Raw genomic sequence first — 21,603 nt, 5'->3', positions numbered from 1 at the left:
CCCTGTCCTCTACACTGGCAAGTGGCAAGCAAGAAGCATTTTCAAAGTGCAAAGCAGGGCTAAAGAGGGGTGTGACCCAATGAGTGCCTCAAGGGCCAACATTTGATCCCCAGGCTTGAGGGGTCCCCCATCCTTGACTTAGTTGTTAGGCCACAGAACGTAGTGGCAGCTTTGAGAGAGCTATACTGAGTGAAACAATGTAGGCTAAAAACTGCAAACGAATAGCTAGGTGACCATCAAGGGGGTGGGGAGATAGATTATCTAGGAAGAAGAAAGTTTATGGGATGCTAGGCCCTGACCCTGAGGAATTCATCACTGCTTCGGTGAGGAAGGGAAAACATGAGTGGATCCAAGTGACCTGTCCTAGACATTAGAGCAGCAAGACACAGATTCATTGCACACCTCTCCACATCAAACAGAAACCTCAACAACACTGGGATTCTCAGCAAAGTTATGCTGAGTTCACTGCTATGAGATGCTAAATGCATCTGGAAGTGCCAAAGTGCAACTTTGTGCAAATGTTCAGTGGTCTGCTTCCTTGCGTTCCCTCCACCTTCCCCCACATAGGGGGTGAGCTGGGAGGCTGCCACTTCATTCACATCATGGACTCTTCTTCATCCTCTTCAATCTCTTTATCTACCTGAAAGGCTATATTCTCGTAGCTGGTTATCCCTCCATATTTCCGCATATGGACCATCAAAGGTTTAGGTGACTGGCTGCCTGCCAGAGTAGCCACATACATGCCAGTTCTGTTCTCCTCCAGGGATGGACCCCAGTCCATGGTTGGCCTGCTAGCTTGCTGGATTCTCTGCAGGTAGAAGGACAAACAATTACAGGAGGTACCGTGAAGGACATCCAAAAGAACGTCCATCTTTGGGAGTCCAAAATTGCTTTGATACTGCCCAAAGCATTTCTGTGAAAGAGCATGGAAGAACATCTCCAAAGCTCCCAAGGCATTGCCAATGAAGTAAACCCAAACAGTGATTAGTGTTTGCACAGCCAGTAAGGTTGATGAACACAGAGCACTGGTGTTTGTTTACTGTTAGTGTTAACTTTTTAACTCCAAAGAAGTTATCAGCACCTGTGGAGGCAGACAGTTCTGTTAATTTCACAAGGTGCCCTGTTCAGCAGTGCACAGCAAATATGCAATATAGTCTGAGATTAGCAGCAATATCATGTTCTTTTCTGCAAAGCAGAAGTGCAAGGCTCTGCTATTTTTCTACAGATCTTCATATTGGTTCTATGTTTGAAAATATTTCAAGTTTATGCAATGCACATAAACACCACTAGATGGCAACCTCTGTCCCAGCAATATAGAAACTTGACCTTATTAAAAGCTATTTAAAGGAAGTAATTCAAATGAAGATAGTGAGTGTGGGGTGTTGGTATTTAGAGTATCTCTGGAAAGTCAATTTTTTGAAGATTGGATGGCAAGGAAAGTTCCTTTGCTTTCTCCACACATTCTTTTTAAATGGCTAAATAAAATGAAACTGGCAACCAGTTGTCCTAGCAGAGGGGAATGATTGCAGTTTCATTCACTGTACCTAATGGTATGACCAACTCTGTTTAGACAAAGTGTTAAACTGAGGCTAGTTAAAACAAAAGAGAAAGCTTCCAATCTTCTCATTGTAGCCACAATGGTCATATAAAGTAGACCTAAAAGTTGCAAAAACAAAGATCCCATGAGAAAACAGACTCTCCATGTGTCCCTGAAGGAGCGTCTACACCCCCATTGTTCTACCTGGACACTGAGGTCCAGCACCGAGGGCCTTCTGGCAGTTCCCTCACTGCGAAAAGCCAAGTTACAGGGAACCAGGCAGAGGGCCTTCTTGGTAGTGGCGCTCACCCTGTGGAACGCCCTCCCACCAGATGTCAAAGAGAACAACAACTACCAGACTTTTAGAAGACATCTGAAGGCAGCCCTGTTTAGGGAAGCTTTTAATGTTTAATAGACTATTGTATTTTAATATTCAGTTGAAAGCCACTCAGAGTGCCTGGGGAAACCCAGCCAGATGGTTGGGGTATAAATAATAATTTATTATAATATTATTATTATCCCTATTTTCCAAGGACAGTCCTGTTTTCATCAGAAACTGTCCTGGTCTCTGATTTCATCCCAGAATGCCCCGCTTTTCCTTAGGACATCCCTGTTTTCATCAGAGAAATGTTGGAGGGTATGAGAAAACAAAGAAAATGACCCCGGAAGCTGCTTACCTGCCAGAGTGTTCCTTCCTCGTGGAGCACAGCAAAAACCATCCCCGTGGGGATCATCAGGCAGGAGATGATTCCCATCAGGATGCCCAGAATCTCAGCCCAGAATGGAAAACGATAGGATCCATTATACTCTGATGGTTCATACTTGATGATGCTGTACACCAGCAGAGCCTGAAACAAAGAGTGTCATCATAGAATTGCACGAGGCATTTCCCCTTCCATTTTGAGTCAGCTGTAGGGAGTGCTGTCCTACAGATGAACTGTTAATCTCAGGAGGTGTAGGACAAGACCCTGCTAACAGACCAGGGGAGAATGAGATGAGCTGGGGGAAATGATTCAAAACTACCACCTGGCAGAGACTGAAGGTTTATCCATACTTCCGCCAAAATCTGCAGCGCTGAATCAGAACAAATGGCAATTGGATTTTCTGCAGATTGCTATTTGTTCCACATAGCACTAGCACTATTTGTTCCACATAGCAGCGGGGCAAATACAAAAGTGCTCAGACCCATGCCTAGAACGTGCAGGACAGTCTCTGAGACTGTTAAGGAGTAATTCAATCATTTTCAGGTGGGAATTTCCTCAGGGATTATCCTTCACCTTCAGAGGGAAGAAAGTCAAGATTAAAACACTTGAAGATAGAGATAAATTTTTGATTGCTTATGGAGAGGACCTTCAGAAAGGAATCGAAACACCCTTGGGGCCTGGAGCATCTGCTGTACCTACTCCCTTGGAACCTGAAGATCCAGAGAAAAAGATACCACCCCTTGAGAAATAACAGATTTGCTCAGGGTGTCTCTGCAACTGTTGAGCTGGAATATTAATGGGTGCAACTCTCCGGAAAAAAGGAGGAAATTATTTCGTATATTGAAAAAAGAACAATTGGACATTATCTGTCTGCAAGAAACACATGTGACAAGGCTCCATAGAAAAGTGCTAATAAATAAAAGATTAGGCCAAGAATTTATATCTTCGGACCGAGTGAAGAAAAGAGGAGTGGTGATCTATGCAAAGGAGAGCCTATCACCTAAATTTTTATTTAAAGATGAGCAAGGAAGAATTTTGGCAATAGAGATACATTATCAAGGAGAGAAGTTTTTGATATTAGGAATTTATGCACCAAATGAAGGGAAATCGGAATTTTATAAGAAGTTGCATGAGAATGTCCTGGACTATCTGGACTATGACAACATCATTATGATGGGAGATATGAATGGCGTGGTATCAACCAACATGGATAAGTCACAAAATCAAAATCTTACAAAAGATGGAAGACTACCAAAGACCTTTTTTGAACTAACTGACAACATGGACTTGATTGACATTTGGAGGACAAAGAACCCCCTGGGAAGAGAAGGAACATTCTTTTCTGAAGCCCAACTGACATGGACGAGAATCGACCAAATATGGATATCTAGAGGTCTGGCACCTAAGATTGGAAAGGTGGAAATCTGCCCAAAGACCTGCTCCGACCATAATGCTGTAAAGATGAACATAACACTACTACCAGCCGGCTCCTTTAGATGGAAGATGAATGACAATTTGTTTAGAGATCAGGAGATTACCAAGAAGGCCCAAAAAGTTTTGAAGGACTATTTTGAGATAAATTTGAACACTACGGTGGAAAAAAGAATCATCAGGGATGCAAGTAAGGCCGTGATGAGGGGGTTCCTGATACAACAGAATGCTGTAAAGAAAAGGACACAAAATGAGAAAAAAGATAAGATTTTGGAGAAAATCAAAGAACTTGAGAAGAAGCTAAGATCTAATCCGAAGTCACAGCCGATTCTTAGAGAAATTAAACTCCATCAAGCACAGTATTCTAAATTGATAAACCAGGAAATAGAGTGGAAACTCAAATTAATGAAACAAAGATCATTTGATTCGGCGAATAAATGTGGGAAACTGCTAGCATGGCAGTTGAAAAAGAGACAGAAACTAAACACAGTTACAAATTTAGAGATTGAAGGAAGAAACATTCAGAACCCTGTGGACATTAGAAAGTGTTTCCAGAGATACTTCAAAAAATTATATACTCAAGGGCCGCAAGATGAGGACGAGATAAAACAATTTTTGAAAAAGAATGGATTACCAAAATTGTCACAAGAAAATAGAGTAATCTTGAACTCTAAAATAACACGACAAGAGATTGAACAAGCTATTCAGAATATGCAATTGGGCAAATCTCCAGGGCCAGATGGACTAACCTCCAAGTATTATAAGACATTGAAAGATTATTTGATACAACCAATGCTGGAGGTTAGCAACGAAATTTTGGAGGGGAAAAAGGCGCCGGAATCGTGGAAAGAAGCTTTTATCACATTGATACCCAAATCGGAAACTGAAAAGACTCAACTTAAGAACTACCGCCCCATCTCCCTCCTAAACGTGGATTACAAAATATTTGCAGACATATTAGCAAGTAGATTTAAAAAAGTCTTGAATCAGGTAATTCACAAAGACCAGGCAGGCTTTCTCCCAGGAAGACATTTGTTTGCTAACACAAGGAACATAATTGACATTTTGGAACTTTTGCAAACAAATATCAACACAAAAGCAGTTTTAATTTTTATAGATGCGGAGAAAGCCTTTGATAATATTTCTTGGAAATTTATGAAGGGAAATTTGGAAGGGATGGGGGTGGGACGGAGTTTTGGGAACGGGATTGAGGCAATTTATTCAGAACAAAAGGCTAAAATGATAGTTAACAATGTGATTACTGAAGAGTTCAAAATTGAAAAAGGAACACGACAAGGCTGCCCGATTTCCCCACTGTTATTTATCTCTGTTCTGGAGGTGCTCTTGAACATGATCAGAGGGGACCGGCTGGTGGAAGGTATTCAGGTCGGAGCGAAACAATATAAACTTAAAGCGTTTGCAGATGATCTAGTTTTGACCCTTCAGGAGCCAGAATCTAGCACGAAAAAAGTATTACAATTGATTCAAGAGTTTGGTCGGGTAGCGGGATTTAAGTTAAATAAGCAGAAAACTAAGGTATTGGGGAAAAACTTGACAGTTACAGAGTCAGAACGGTTTCAGAAAGAGACAGAGTTGAACGTGGTTAAAAAAGTAAAATACCTAGGGGTAAATATAACAGCAAAAAATCTGAGTCTATTTAAAGATAATTATGAGAAATGCTGGGCAGAAATTAAGAGAGACTTAGAAAGTTGGACAAGATTGAAACTTTCCTTGTTAGGCCGAATTGCTGCTGTAAATGCTTTTTTTATTTCAAACATTACAGATTGTGGACAAAACAGAGTGTTTCCGGAAGTGGCAGAGAGATATTTCTAAATTTGTCTGGCAGAGCAAAAAGCCCAGAATTAAGTTTAAGATATTAACTGATGCGAAAGAAAGAGGGGGCTTTGCCCTGCCAGACTTAAGGCTGTACTATGAATCAGCAGCTTTTTGCTGGTTGAAAGATTGGCTGCTTCTCGAAGACACTGATGTACTAGATCTGGAAGGTTTTGACAATGCGTTTGGTTGGCATGCATATTTATGGTATGACAAGGTTAAGATCAATAAGAATTTCAAGAACCATATTGTCAGAAAAGCAGTGTTTAATGTCTGGACAAAATACAAAGACTTATTGGAAAACAAAACTCCAAGGTGGCTTTCACCATTGGAAGCTAAGGCCCGGAAAAGACTCAAAATGGAGGCCAAATGGCCGAAGTATTGGGAAATATTAGAAAAAGATGGAGATAATTGGAAATTGCAGAGTCAGGAGAAAATGAAAGACAAAGTGCGAGATTGGTTACATTATGCTCAGATTAAAGAAGTTTTTAAACTTGATAAAAAGTTAGGATTCCAGGTGGAAAAATCGAAGTTAGAAACGGAACTGTTAGAGCCTAAGACTAAGGTACTCTCAAGAATGTATAACTTGCTGTTAAAATGGAACACACAAGATGAAATGGTTAAATCGGCTATGATAAAGTGGGCACAGGACATTGGGTATAATATTATGTTTGAGGACTGGGAAAAGTTATGGACCATTGGGCTGAATTTCACTGCATGTAATGCTTTGAAAGAAAATGTAATGAAAATGATATATAGATGGTACATGACCCCAGTCAAACTTGCAAAAATATACCACTTGTCTGATAATAAGTGTTGGAAATGCAGGGAAAGTGAAGGAACGTTCTTTCACCTCTGGTGGACTTGCCCTAGGGTTAAGGCCTTCTGGGAAATGATATACAATGAGCTGAAAAAGGTATTTAAGTATACCTTCCCTAAGAAACCAGAGGCCTTCCTTTTGGGCATCGTTGACCAGAGGGTGCTAAGGAATGACCGAACATTTTTTATGTATGCAACAATAGCAGCAAGGATACTCGTTGCGAAGCATTGGAAAACCCAAGATCTACCCACACTGGAAGAATGGCAGATGCAACTGATAGACTATATGGAACTGGCTGAGATGACTGGCAGAATTCGAGACCTGGGAGAGGAGACGGTGGAAGAAGATTGGAAGAAATTTAAGGACTATTTGCAAAAATATTGTAAACTGTATGAATGTTAAGGAGGATGCTTGATCACAAACAACTTGGCACCATTGAATTAGATAAACTGAACTATGAAGATAAGCTAAATTTAGGAAAAAATCAACTTTTAGATAATGATTAGGCTAAACTAAAAAGTTTTTAAAAGTTAAATGAATATATCTAAAATTTAAGATATAACATTGGAAAATTAGATAAGGTGGGGACAAGGTGATAAATTGCTGAATTAATTTTTATATTTTGGAACGTAGGAGAGGGAGATGTGAGGAAGTCCAAAAAGGATAAGAAAATATGTTATGAAATGTGATGTTTTTTGTATGTTTTGTTTATTATGTTATAATTTTAAAAAAAACTATTAATAAATATTATATATATATATAAAAAAATAGAACGTGCAGGACAAGCGGAAAACCATTTGGACGTGTTCTTTCTAGGCACAGGGCAAGCAGAAATGTGGTCAAGCCTTTAACCAGTCTGTAGTTTCCATTTGAGAAGCTTCTCACTCTCTTGTGACATTTTAGATGGTTTTGATGAGGGTATTGTCCAGCTGTGGATATTGGAGCATATTTACCATCATTGTCACTGGAGACAGGAACAACCAACAGGCTTTGAAGTATATCCCTGGCTTGAAACCCAGCATCATATGAATGTCACGACAGAATCTCTTCATGCCTGCAGAGAACAAAATGATGTGTAAGAAATGGGATATTAAATCAGCTGTTTTCCACTAAATCATTAACGGCACAACCCTATGCAAGTTCACTCAGAAGTAAGCCCCACTATGGTTAATGTGGCTTGGCCCCAAGTAATAATGCAAAGGATGGTTGCCTGAGGCTATCTGGGAGTAAACTCCATCGAACACAGTTCAACTGACTTCCAGAGAAGCAGTTTTTAATAGTACATAAAGATGTGTGACTTATCCACAAAACAAACAATATGTTAAATGTTAAAACTTATTTATATGTACTGTATTTATTATATATTAGTGGTTTTGAGACTTTTAGTTGTAGTAACAACCACCACCACCTCCTTTGGTGCAGTGTGAAAGCCAGGGGTGGTACAGTTCTAAGTTATTACCGTATTTTTCCTTCTATAACACACAGATTTTTTCTCCTAAAAAGGAAGGAGAAATGTCTGTGCGTGTTATTGAGCGAATGTGTGGTCCCTGGAGCCAAATAGTGCAAGGGGAGGCAAAAAAAAGCAGGCAAAATTCAAATCGCGCGTTTCCTAGAAGGGAAACATGAAAAGAGGAAGCGGCTGCTTTCCGGCATTCTGCCTCAGGGTCTTACTGCCCACCCACCTCTGTTTCCTTGCTGTGTTTGCTCAAACGGAACAAAGAGCAGGGAAAGCCCCTCCCCTCCAGGCAAGCAGAGGGGAAAGCTGAAAACATGCAGGAGGGAGAGAGAGAGAGAGAGAGAGAGAGAGAGAGAGAGAGAGAGAGAGCGGGAGCTGGCTGGCTTGGGTGGGTAGGTGAGGAAAAACTTTTGCCTTCCTTTCCTCCCTATACCCCTCTCCTGCATTCTTAGCCAGCTGCTTCTCTGCACACCCCTCTCCTGCTCCTTGTCCCTTCTGTGTTTTTCCTTCCCTCCCCACTTAAAATGTGGTTAAAAAGCATGGATCCACATGGATCCTCAGGATCTTTGCATTGGGTCAGCCCAAATTCACCATCAGAGCACATAGCATGTCCATGGCTACAGCCTGCCCCCCCAAAATCACGCACCCACTGTTGCCTGGGGCTGCAGTGGTGCAAAAACGTGGTTACAAAACATAGATCCACATGGATCCTCAGGATCTTTGCATTGGGTCAGCCCAAATTCACCATCAGAGCACATAGCATGTCCATGGCTACAGCCTGCCCCCCAAAAATCACGCACCCACTGTTGCCTGGGGCTGCAATGGTGCAAAAACGTGGTTACAAAGCATGGATCCACAGGGATTCTCAGGATTTTTGCATTGGGTCAGCCCAAATTCACCATCAGATCACATGTCTGTGGCCACAGCATGAAGCACAAAAATGATACATCCACTGTTTCATTCAGAATGTTTTTTCCCTTGTTTTCCTCCTCTAAAAACGATGTGCGTGTTATGGTCAGGTGCGTGTTATAGAGCGAAAAATACGGTATTTTACCCACTGCCACATGCATCTTGAGATGTTGCATAGCTTATTGGCAGTCTTACTTACCCCACAAAAGCCAGCGTATATCTCTTTGTATTTATCAATGTCACTTTAAAAATCTCAACACATACTCAGCAATTCAGAATTGAATGTCTACACTATCAGTGTATCTCATCTTACCATAGACACGTGTCACCACCAAGCAGGTGGTAATGACCACTACCATGAGTCCAAATCCAGCACTATAGTCATCCAGCAGCACCAGCCAATACATCCCGCCCTAGGGAGAAGAAGCAGTGAATGGTCAAAGCCTCTATCAAGACATGGGATTGTCAACTCAGTGAGTTTACTTGTGTCAATACATCCTGTTCTACAGGCCAGCATCAGCATTTTAATAACCTGAATATTTAGGAAGTATGAATGGGGGGTGTCACGTACCAAAGAAGTCACTCTAGGAATTTCATGGGCTCATTCTATCAGGGCACAGAAAACACTATGATTTGCTTTCTGAATCACAGCTCAAATTACAGGTGGAATTCTATTGAGTCCCTTCAGCACAAGGGTTTCTGATTGCACAACAGGACATTCCCCTCTTGTTTCCCTGTGTGTCCCTATGCCCTCCCCAAATCTGCTCCAGAGGGTTTGGGGAACCCCTAGAACATTTAGGGAGGGCACAGAGAGAGAGGAAAGAGGTAGAACACATCAATTGCCCCTGTAAATCCTCAACTTAAATGATCAACAGAAAGGTCTGGCTGCTGCAGTCTTTGACTGTCCATTTTGCTTACCTCTGTTGTGAGGATGAGCCCCATCAGGAACATCACAATACAAACGACGCCTGAGAAAAAAGCCTTCTTTGGCCGCAGGTAATATGGGAACTCATCTGTCACTGCAGTAACAATGGTCTCTAGAAAGGCAAACTGCACACAGATAATAACAGATGCTCTCTTGTACTGTAAGCCATAAGCACCATTCGCTTGTGGGCATATAGTTCAAGTCCTTCCTCACAGCAGAGTACACTCTTACCTGACTGTCCAGGCCAAGAGTCAACAGCATGAAGAAAAATAGGAAAGACCAGAAAGGAGAAAGAGGAAGCATTGTCATGGCTTGTGGGTACACCACAAATGCCAAGCCTGGACCTAGAAGACAGGCAAAGGAGGAGAAGAATCACAAGTGGGATTATACAGCTACAGGCAAGAAGATATTACTGAGAGAGAGTCGTGTTTCATGGCTGTAGACATAAGGGCAACTTATAGTAAGAGATGTCAGGAAAGATGTCACAGAAACAGTCTAGAGTTGGCATAGAGCAGTGTTTCCCAACTAGAAACGGTTTCCAGTCCCTGAAGTACTACTTGCTTTCTGGACCGTATTTTTTGAAAGCCAAGGCTCAGGAAATAAGTCGTTGATACCCTAAATCACAACTTAGGATGCTTCAAGACATGGATGATCTAGCAGAAGCCAGTTGTTGCTGTTCTGATTTAAGCTGGAAGTGGGACACTAACTCTGCTTCCAGATTTCTAACACCTGCTAGCAAAGTGAGCAGCCCCAGATATTGGAGGGTGTGTGTAATTTTACTGAGACCATTGTGTGGAAGGAGTTAAATAGTCCCTTTCTCTCACCATGATCACAATTGCAGTTACACCCTACCACACCTTGCGTGCTGTAATTTAGAGTGGGAAGGAAGAAAAAAAATGATATAAAAACAATGTTATTTAGAAAGGGAAGGGTTAAAGCAACAGAGCTGATTCCTAGATGAGCAATATAGACCATAAATGGGAAACTACCTAGAGCATAATTAGAAAATGGTCACAATACTCTAAATTTCCCAGAATAGCTGTATACCCAGAGGGAAATTATGCAGCAATTCCACTCTGTGTGTGTGTTTTGTGTGTGTGTGTTTATAAAAAAGAATATTCCCCTTAAAATAAGGAAGATAAAAAATTAAAATGTAAAAGGAGGATGTTCTGTTCACGATGTCCTGCAGTCTCAGAAATCATTTGCAAGCCAATTTCATTATGTTGCACACAGACATGTAATGCTTGGAAGACCTGGTAGATAATACACACACTTGCACAGAAGATAGAGGGAAGGAATGTTCAGGCCTTACCTGCTTTGGCAACTTCCTGAACGGGGACATCAAGTTCTTGGGACATGTAGCCCAAAACAGAGAAGATGGCAAAGCCAGCCAAGATACTGGTGATAGCATTGCCCACAGTAACTATAAATGTATCCCTACAGAATAAAAAATACAGGAACTGGATCAGCAGTCTCTAGCATCATGAACTGGCCATTTGAGACCCCACAGCAGTGGTGGGGAGCCATTTTCAGCTCTGGCAGTCACATGCTATCAGTAGGCAGGACTAGAGGCAAAAGTGGGCAGTGTGAATGCCACCTGTGAACAGTAGGCTACTTTCTGCATGCACATGTATACACACACACACCACCACCACCAAGCAAGAAGCATGATTAGAGTTCAAGGACACATTCCAGGCAGGCAGAAAGACTTAAGGAGATTGCAGAGCACAGCTGGGAAGAGCTCAGGACAGTGTGTGGTCTGTGAAGAGTTCCTGGTGCCAGACAGAGAGGATTGAAGGGCCACATTTGGCCCCTGAGCCAGAGGGTTTCATCCCTGATGTACTGAGTTGGAAGGCAAGAGGAAGGAAAGGATGACACCACAACCAAATTAGGCTGCCATACTTGCCATCTATTGGGATCTAAGTTGGGGGTTCATATCTTAGAAAATGCTACTCTGCTGGGCTTTGGTTTTACATGGAAATATCGATATGTCACCTGTAGAAATATGAAGGAGCATATGTTTTGCTGAGGGTAAAGAGCAGAAACAGAGTTCTCATGGGATCTTTACAGTGGCGTAGCATGGGTTGTCAGCACCCGGGGCAAGGCAAGTAATTTACGCCCCCTAACCCATGGATTTGCGCCCCCTAACCCTAACCCCCAGATGTTGCGCCCGGTGCGGCCGGCCCCCCCTGCACCCCCCACGCTACGCCACTGGATCTTTATGTTGATTTTATTTGAATTCCATGATGAGCTGTAATTCTGTGTGGTTGTGCCACAATAAACCTTCCTTCTGCACAAGCATTTCAGCAGAACCAGAACAATCCCCTCTCTCCTCCCCACCCCATGCTGTTGTTGGGGATCTCCCAACATCTCCCAAGCCAATTTTGGGGGGTGTAGGGGAAGGAAAGGGTGGGAGGCCCCATTGTGCAAGCGGAAGTCTTTGCACAGAGCTTTCTCTGATGGGGCAGGGCTTGTTGGGTGAATCTCATCCTTTGACTTCATTGTCGCAAAGCATCCATTAGAGGGATGGTGGGGAGCCAGGGAAAAGGCTGACTGATTTAGTCTATGTTCCTTTCCATTGTACATTCCCACTTGTTTTCTGGTAGTTACGTTTTGTCTCCTTCCTCTTGCCACATCCATCATTCACCTGCTACTCTATACAGCCTCCATTCAGGGATCAGGGAGTGTTGCTAACATCCATGATGACATGGATGAGCAACCACCTCTGTATGTTCCATCTCCATGCCATGTTACACTGAAAACATGTACCTGTAAATGTTCTGGTGGAAGGTGTTATATGATGCAAAGGTGAGAAGTCCCCCAAATCCTACCCCAAGAGAGTAGAAGATCTGTAAAGCTGCTTCAATCCACACCTGAAACAGTGTTTGAAAACAAGAGGTAAAGGAGAAGTCCATTGAAATGCAGAAGAGTCAAGACTCTGCTTTGAGTGACAAAACAGTCCATTCATCTGCACAGTGAAGCTTTTTCTAAGGATGATCTAACCAGCTTGAAAGCATACCAGCTTCGAAAGCATAGGTACTGCTGCAGTGGGAAGGTAAACAGCGTTTCCGTGCTCTCTGGCTTCCGTCACAGTGTCCCGTTGCGCCAGAAGAAGTTTAGTCATGCTGGCCACATGACCCGGAAAGCTGTCTGTGGACAAACACCAGCTCCCTCAGCCTGAAAGTGGAGATGAGCGCCGCACCCCATAGTTGAATTCAACTAGATTTAACTGTATAGGGGTCCTTTACCTTTACCTAACCTCTCATGACAACAAAACATTAAGGAAGAGCTTTGCCAAAGCACATCTGCCAATGTATACAATTTTAATAAATAATAATAATCTGCCAATGTCTGCACTTATTCCATAATGAAGTTAAATGATTCTAAAGTGTTTCTGTACATCTCCTCATAAAGGATGCATGCTAATTTCTACTTTGCACGTTACAGCAGAAGTGAAGGCAGTAAACACATGTTATACTTTTGCTTTTTCCTCTAATGCACAGAGAACTCTGTGTTTCGATTGGACCCACCTAAGTGCATTTCTATAGAGTGTATGCAATACATGTAGTAAATCTCAGACAAGTCAACGCATGGGAAGGGGCCCTGGCTTAGTGGTCCAGCACATGCTGTGTACACAGAAGAGCCTGCATTCAGTCTTTGGCATCTCCACTTACAGGTTTAGGAGCAGGATCTGGAGAGCAGCTGCTAGTCAAAATAGGGAACAATGGGCTAAAATGAGAAATGAGGCTCAGTATATATATATATATATATGAGCCACTTTATATTTTCATATAAATGTCTCATATGAGGGAAGTGAGTGATGCTGATGGAAACAAGGGGGCTGGAAATGGGTAAGTTGTCTTTGATTTTATAGGGGGAGGTGCTAAAATACACAACTGCTGTTTATGGTAGCAGCAACACATTTAATATAGCATGCTGCTCTGGTCTCATGATGTATATTTTGCATGGACGGATCTAAAATGCTATTCTTACATAGCACTGGAATCTCATTTGATTTTCAATTTTATTTTTGCAAGGGCTGTTCTGCTTACAAGTGGGGTCCAATTAAAACCTGATTGGCCTATCCAGCCCCTAAATATTCTTCTAAAACGAAAGCCTTTTCCTTCCTTGTGCATCCCGCCAAGCTTGAGGAGCCCCCTGCTGCACACATCTGGTCTGAACATGGCGAGCACTTGTGTGTGGCAGCTGAAAGGGCAGGTCTATGTAATTAAGCTCCACTCTACAGTGAAATCACATGGCATAAACCTCACCTTGGGAGACAGTAGCAGGTCAAACTGTGGCGTGAGATAGAACTTGATTCCTAACCAGGCTCCTTCCAGGGTCACACCTCGAATCAGGAGCATGATCAGGATGAGATAAGGAAAGGTAGCTGTGAAATATACAACCTGCAAGAGGATAAAGGTATTTGATTGAAGCTGCAGTGGTTCATTTCAGTATGCATAAGAAAATGTGGAGATGGTGGCTGTCTACAGGACAGCTCTGTAGAAGTCTTGCAGTGTTCCACAGATTATGCAGAGCAGTTGTTGTGTACTCATAATGTCCAACCATTGTGGTGTATTGGTTGGAGTGTTAGACTAGGACCCAAGAGACTAGGGTTCATATTGCCACTCAGCCATGGAGCTCACTGCGTGACCTTGGGACAGTCACCAAATCTCAGCCTAACCTATCTAATAAAAGTTATGTGAGGATAATATGGAGAAAGAAAAAGCGGTTTATGACTCCTTGAGTTCCTTGGAGGAATGGAAGCATATAAATGTAATAAATAAATAAATCCTCTGCACGTTGCAAGAAATTCAGAGTTAGAGCATCCCCAAGACATGGTTGTCCAGACTCCAGTGATGGAGAGCCCACCACCCCTGTTGGAAATTGACTTGAGTTTGCTCTTACCATCAAGACATTCCTCCTAGTGCAGCTGGGTGGGGGTACACATGGTTACTGACAGATAATGATACCAATTGTGCGAGGGAGGAGACTGGAGCTGTACTTGTTGGTCCCACCAGCTCTGTTAGGTCTCCTGTAGCCTGTCCTGTCTCCCTCCATGCATCGGAGGGCTGAGCATCTGCAGCTGGGAGGCTGCTTTACTTGCAGAGCTCCCCATACAATTTAGAACCTTGGCAGCAAATTCTAAAATATGTGGGGAATGTCCACATGTAAAGCCAAACACGCCCCCCTGCCATTCATACACATTAAGCCCCAGTGTATAGAGGGTTACTGGCTGGGCCACTGCGAATGCAATGGAGGGGAAGAGGCTAACCATTGAGTCTAGCTAATAGTTCCAGAACAAGCATAGCTTCAAACACACTAGTGCCTGCTGCCAATTCATACTTTACCTTGCCAGAGGATTTGACTCCCTTTAGGATACATAGGTACACAATGACCCAGGCGAGGAGAAGACACAGGCATAGATTCCAGCGGATCCTTCCAGGATCGCCAATCCCCGAGCTCTCCTGGATGTGCAGGACATAACGACTAGGACAAAAGGGAGGCGGTTAATGGACAGGAGCATCATGTCTCTCTTAGTACAAGGGAAAGCAAATCTGCCATGGAAAACCACCTAATTTAGGAACATAAACTGGACTGGGCCAAGGGTCCCAAAAGGGCTGGGGATTTAGAGTGTGTAGTTGTCAATCAGATCCAATATGGTCGTCAGTGGTCACCTAAACATTGCCTGGCCTATTGTACTTGCCTCCAGTATTCCTCACTTGGGCTGACAGTGTTAGAGATGTTGAAGGGGACAGCGCCATTCCCCGTGCGCATGATGTGGTGGTCCAGGCACAGATCTGTGTTCCACCAGTTGCCGCAGTACTGCCAGGGCAAGTTTTGTGTCAGCGAGGCAAAGAGGTAGAAGAGAACGTAGGCAATGATCATGTTATAGTAAATGGCCACCAAGCAGACAATCAGGATTGTGGCCATGCCAACACCTGAAAAGGGAACAAAAATGGAAGACAGATTAACATAACGGCAACAAGACTCAAACAGCTCCTTGGGCGCTGCTTATATGCTGCACTGTTCATAGTGAACATTTCCATGCCAGAAAATCTGAGTCAGCCATAACCACATAGGCTGGCACTTGACCACTGGAGAAGAAAGCTTCATTTGCTTTGGTTACATGATTATGTACAGAGGATGGAAGAACCAGCCTATTCCTGGTCCGTGTCAGTTTTGCATGTCTACATTCATAAATCCATTTTGCCCTATTTCTGAATTAATCTACATTTAAAAAAGAAATCCAAACTAAAATTTACATTTAGACACATATTTTCTCACAAATTACATAAGTACATGAAAATAGCTCTGCTATCTAGGCCACATCCTATTTTCACAGTGACCAACCATATGCCTTTGAGAATCTTGCAAGCAGGAGTGGAGCACAACAGACCTCTCCCCTCCTGCAGTTTCCAGCAATTAGTATTCAGAGGCATAGCAGTACATAGCCACTGTGGCTAATAGCAATGTCCTTCTTGAATTTGTCTAATCCTTTTTTGAAGCCATCCAGCTGGTGGCTATCGCTATGCATTGCAAAGGTTGCTTCCAGATTTTGAGGAGGGGAGTTAATATGCAAGCAGGTTATTGAGATAATGCAAACAGGTATTTGTTTTACCTCTTCTTCCTGGAAAGGGTAAATCTGGATTAAATGCCATGCCAGGGGGTGGGGAAGGAATACAGGCTGGATACTGCAAAAAACGTGTATACGTGAGACACACCAACACCACAGTACAGTGGTACCTCGGGTTAAGAACTTAATTTGTTCTGGAGGTACATTCTTAACCTGAAACTGTTCTTAACCTGAGGTACCACTTTAGCTAATGGGGCCTCCCACTGCCGCTGCCCCAGCAGAGCACGATTTCTGTTCTCATCCTGAAGCAAAGTCCTTAACCCGAGGTACTATTTCTGGGTTAGTGGAGTCTGTAACCTGAAGCGTCTGTAACCTGAAGTGTCTGTAACCCGAGGTACCACTGTAAACACCAGTCTGAAATCACCCTAAATATATTTTGTCTCAAACTACACATTTCTATATGCGTTTTAGTATCGGTTTTTTTGCAGAAATTGAAAAACTGTGAAATCCCAAGGGATAGTTGCATTCCAATCTGCACATTCATCTGGGAGGTGTGGATTGTGTCTGCTTGTACTGGAATTAGCAAGGGACTAAGCATCTCTATCCATTTATAACTATCCACACCAGTAATTTTCATCCTGGCTGTCACATTTGTCACCATCTCTAGTGTAAGCTGTTGCATTTAAAAGCACACAAGCCATGTGAAAATATTGGCCTCGTTGGGGTTGTTTCTTATGCAACTCGGAGCTTGAGACTGGACCATTAAAACTCTGAAACAATGAGAGAGAGAAAGGCTGCCTTCTCTGTGCCTCTCACCATGCAGCTTCACTGATCCCTTTGTGTACCACCCATTCGCACCCATAGACTCCTATGTTCTAAGTTTGCTCCATGCTGAGCGGAGACAGTGGCAACAGCTGCTGCTATGCCTTTTTGCTACTGACACAATGGACCCTGGTTTTATAGTTCTCAGCAGAAGAGAGGGAGACAGAAACATCAAGGAAGCTGAGAACTGCCTTGCATGCACACATACCTTTAAACAGAGGGCTTATCTTCCAAACAGCAAGAGGCCCCAAGCTGGAGAACTGGCCCAGCGACAGCTCCATGAAGAAGATGGGAATCCCACAGATCGCCAGCATGATGAAGTAAGGAACAAGGAATGCCCCTGTAGGATAGAAAATTGTGACACAAGGCACAGGGGGCATGACTGGATGTTGGGCAAGCAGCACAGTTAAATGTGAGACCTTGTTATATAACTTCCCTATGTAGCATAGATTCATTGTGCTAAAGGGACCTTGGAGGTCATCTAATGCAACACCAGCTCAATGTAGGATCTACAGTGCAGGCTGCAACTTTAATCTAGATTGAACATTTCTATGGAAAACCCAATAGGTTAAAACAAAAACTGCAAACAGTAAATGTGGATTAAGTGAGAATGGGAGTGAGGAGAACGGGATGACACTTTGATGTCATTGTGTGGATACTGCAAAAAAAAACCTTGCATGTCTGAGCAGTGCCAAGTCTACAATAGCTCCCTTGATTTCCAGTTACCTTAAATGTATGTGCAAATGCCCAGGTTGCCATCTGAGAACTCTATAACTCTAGAATTGGAGGTACCCCCTATCATAATAACTTGCTTGTGATGGGACCATAGTTCAGTGATAGAGCACATGCTTTGCTTGTAGAAGGTCGAGAATCATTCCTTAGCATCTTTGGTTACAAAGATGAGGAAATAGGTACAGTAATAGGAAACTGAGATGATCTGGGGGACTTAGAGCAAGGACTTTAAGGTGAAAGCTGAATCTAAATGACTTGACAAGATCACTGGAGTGACTGTGGTTCAGCCAAGAACCCAATTAAATCCCCATTGTATCCTAATCAGTGGATTAAAATGGGGAAAAAACCTAAATTGTCAAAGACTATCTACATGGCACATATTTTCAAATTTGCATTTTTGGCAGCTGTCTGAGATTCACAAGATTTTCTGTCAATTCAAAGGGTTCAGTTTCTACTCTACTGAAAGCCAGCCAATTTTGTCAAAGAAAAACAATTCCACCCACCATTCTTAGAAAAGCAATCTGAAGACACTATTCATCAAACACTAACCAGAAGATTCAACTAAGCAAAATCAAATTATTTCTCTGAATTCTGTCAGCTTTCTGGGACCGACACCCCTATGGCATAAGGAAAACACTGATAAAGATTTACAGTGAATGGTTAGAATCTTGTTGTTGTTGTTACTTTTCTCCCCAGTGGAGAAGATGGTATCTCCAGGAGTGTGCTGCCCTTTCACATCCTGAATTCATGCAAGCTGCACTATGCACTGACTCAGAAGGATGTATGCCTCCTACTGATTCATCAGCGTTGCTTTCAGAAACACGCAGGACATTTGACAGAGGTGCCTAGCATCATGCTGAAGCCTGCTTAAGAGTAAACAGTTCATATGGCATGGCAGCCAGCCCCTTGATAAATGTGTCCTTAGTTGTATATCCAGGACACCATAGGGGTATAGGAAATGGGTCACAGAGGACTAGCACCCATGAATAGGGTACACAATCTTGGGACCTGTGCCTTTTCATCCAGCACTGAGCTGGAGTGAACTACAGGAATTTTGTATGTTTAGGTGTCGACTTCCTGGCAGTTTTTGTTGTGATCACCCCGTCCCCATTCTGGTTTTGTAAAAATTAAAGGGACCATAGCCTAGGCAGATATTCTTTAGATACCACTGCAATATCACTTGTGTCCCTGGTGTCTGTCCATCCCCCCTGCCCTGCATTTCAGGTGTGGCTGTCGTTTGGGGTGGGCAGTGTACGCTCCCACCTGCCAGATCAATGTCTTGCAAGCTGCAGAGAGAGACAGTAACTCAGCAGTGTCCCCAGGGTGCTTGTGCACCAGCCAAGAGCAAATGCACATCCAACCCAGGGGACCAGCACAGTCGTTTGTGACTCCAAGCTGAAGCTGATGCAGGAAATCAGGTGTCTGCTTGGTGTGTTTCCTGAAGTTGGTTGTGGCTACAGGCAAAGCAGCAGCATTGGGGAGTCCTTCTGGGCCATGTCTGCGTTGCAGCTGCTGCTGTGGGAGTTGCGTGCACACACACCTCCTACCTGACACCAGTTTTCTATTGTCAGTTTTCAATATAGAGATGCAGCCCTCCAGCACAGGAGGTAAGAAAAGCCCAGGGCTTACCTCCTCCATTTGTGTAAGCGCGGTATGGAAACCTCCAGACGTTCCCCAGTCCAACACAGTAGCCAATACAGGACAAAAGGAAATCCAGCTTGCCTGTCCAATTCCCTCTGTCTTCAGGGTACTCAATCTCCAGGTCACCATCTCCTTGATCGCTTGGCGTCATTAGCAAGTCTGGAATCACTGGCTGACAAGACGCAGAAGTGAGGAATTAAAGACAAGGTTGTTGGAAGAAGACAGAAAGAAATGCAAGTGAAACTTCAGAGAGCAAGGGGAAATGATTTTTTTTTTTTAAAGAAAAGGTTTGATAGAAGGGGTGGGCAACCTTTGGGCTTCCATGTTATTGGACTACAGCAAACTTAGGGGAGCACAACTGGTTAGGTCGCACTGGGCATGGTGCCTTCTGGGGAGCCCAAGAGGTGGAGGAGCTCTGAATTTTGGCGTCACGCAGGGCACCAGTGAAATTTGAAACACCAGGAGATCTGCCACTGAGTGATCGTGGCTTTCATCATCACTGCCCATACTGCTTGGGGCTAATGGGAGCTGCAAGGAAAGACTTGCATCTGTCATGAGCTGAGTGAAGTCAATCTTCTCAGCCTCAGAGGTCCACAGCAGGAGCTGTTGCCTGTCTGCTTTATACAGAGCCAGCCCATTTGTGACCTCCAGTTATTGTTGGGACTACAGTTCCCATCTTTCCTAATCCCTGGCCATGCCAGCTAGAGTTGATGGAAGTAGACTCCAACATCATCTGGAGAGCACCACATGGACTACCCTTGGTCTACTCTACACTGACTACGCTCTCCGGGGATTCAGTTCCAATAGATGTTTTCCCCAGCCATATTTGGAGATGCTAGCAATTGAATCTGAGATCTTCATCATGCAAAGCTTGTTCTCTGGCAGAGCTACACCACTTCTCCATGTCCAGTCCTGCTCTCCCGGCTTGCATGATGTTTGTCAGGGATTAACTTAGCCCCTATTGCACCTGAATCACACCCCTGGGCCAGCGATAGCTAACATAGTGCCCTCAGACGTTGTTGAACTCCAACTCCCATCATCCCTGACCAATGATCTAGTTGACGGAGGCTGATGGGAATTGGAGTCTCATAACTCCTGGAGTGTATAACATATAATGAGTACATTGGCTACCTCTCTCTGGCCCAACAAACCCTCTTTGGTTTGCCAAGTTAAAAAACAGCAACCCATCATCTCTCTGGCTTCCATTGCCTCATTTAAGAACTGCCTGCCTAGCTAAGACACTGCCTGAACTAGCCTGACTTAAAATGATCCTCACTTGATATGGCTTCCAAATATATTTTCCCAACACAAGAAGCTGCCTGCATCTGGTTCTTAATTTCATAAAAAGAGAGGCGACGGGGCTCAACCCTATATGGAAACCACACACTCTGACTTGAAAGCTCTCCCTTAAAATCCTTGACATGAGGGGACAGGCTCTGGCTACTCAGCAGCGGCTGAAAGATTCACTTGCCGAAACTCAGGAGAACTCTTTGATCTTTATTATTAATTCATATGTTCCTTGAAAACAGCCAGAGCACTGGTGAGCGCTGGCCCAAATTAAACGTTGGTTCTCCTTTTTTTCTCCAGTAGCTGCCCTTTCCTCTCCCACAATAGGCTACAGTTGTAGCAATGCTCCTCTTGTTCAGTTTCCATGGAGACAAGTGAAGAAAGTGTTAGTTGTTGAGGAAATAATGAAGCACAGATTTACCTGCCATATGTTTACACGCTCTTGCACTTACATGCGCACATATCTCTGCTCAGACCCAGCCATACAAACATGTCTGTACATGGGCAAGCTAATACAACACACATGTGAATAACATGTGTATCCGTATTCAGACCTCATAGATGCAATTATATATTTTTATTTCTTTATTACATTTATATACCACCTCTATCTTCCAAGGATCTCAAGGTGGTGCACATGGTTCTGCTTAGGTTAGACCAAGAGATGGTGACTGGCCCAAGGCTTCATGGCACATATATGAACATGATACCCAGAGAAACGTCTGTACATCTTAGTGCAAAAGATGCCTATGACATTTCTGTAACTCATGTGGATAGGTTCATTATCATGTACACTCACTTGCTTTCTCACATACACACTTACATTTGTAATAATCTAGACCTAACACATCAAAGCAGAAAGTAACTATATGGACAGGACAGTGCCAACATCTGTAGAAATGAATATAACCAGGGAAAATCTACTAAAA

The 21,603-nt window shown here is 43.3% G+C and overlaps 1 protein-coding gene across 1 annotated transcript in view; it reads right to left on the bottom strand.

Annotated features, from left to right (window-relative positions):
* Window positions 1–93: 93 nt before the first annotated feature.
* SLC6A7 (solute carrier family 6 member 7) overlaps window positions 94–21,603 on the bottom strand; it is a 28,259-nt gene continuing 6,749 nt past the window's right edge. Inside the window, exons 2-14 of the mRNA XM_079968239.1 lie at window positions 19,376–19,559; window positions 17,223–17,354; window positions 15,323–15,557; window positions 14,967–15,105; window positions 13,887–14,021; window positions 12,385–12,488; window positions 10,928–11,052; window positions 9,847–9,959; window positions 9,609–9,740; window positions 9,004–9,103; window positions 7,279–7,379; window positions 2,215–2,385; window positions 94–808 (exon numbers count right to left, since the gene is read on the bottom strand). Coding sequence (XP_079824365.1) covers window positions 596–808; window positions 2,215–2,385; window positions 7,279–7,379; window positions 9,004–9,103; window positions 9,609–9,740; window positions 9,847–9,959; window positions 10,928–11,052; window positions 12,385–12,488; window positions 13,887–14,021; window positions 14,967–15,105; window positions 15,323–15,557; window positions 17,223–17,354; window positions 19,376–19,559 — 1,884 coding nt within the window. The 3' untranslated portion in view covers window positions 94–595. The remainder of the gene's footprint in view (window positions 809–2,214; window positions 2,386–7,278; window positions 7,380–9,003; window positions 9,104–9,608; window positions 9,741–9,846; window positions 9,960–10,927; window positions 11,053–12,384; window positions 12,489–13,886; window positions 14,022–14,966; window positions 15,106–15,322; window positions 15,558–17,222; window positions 17,355–19,375; window positions 19,560–21,603) is intronic.

This window comes from Podarcis cretensis (assembly GCF_951804945.1).
Source record: "Podarcis cretensis genome assembly, chromosome: 2".
NCBI lineage: Eukaryota > Metazoa > Chordata > Lepidosauria > Squamata > Lacertidae > Podarcis > Podarcis cretensis.
Note: the sequence above shows the minus strand (reverse complement) of the source record. Positions and strands in the feature narration are given on the sequence as shown.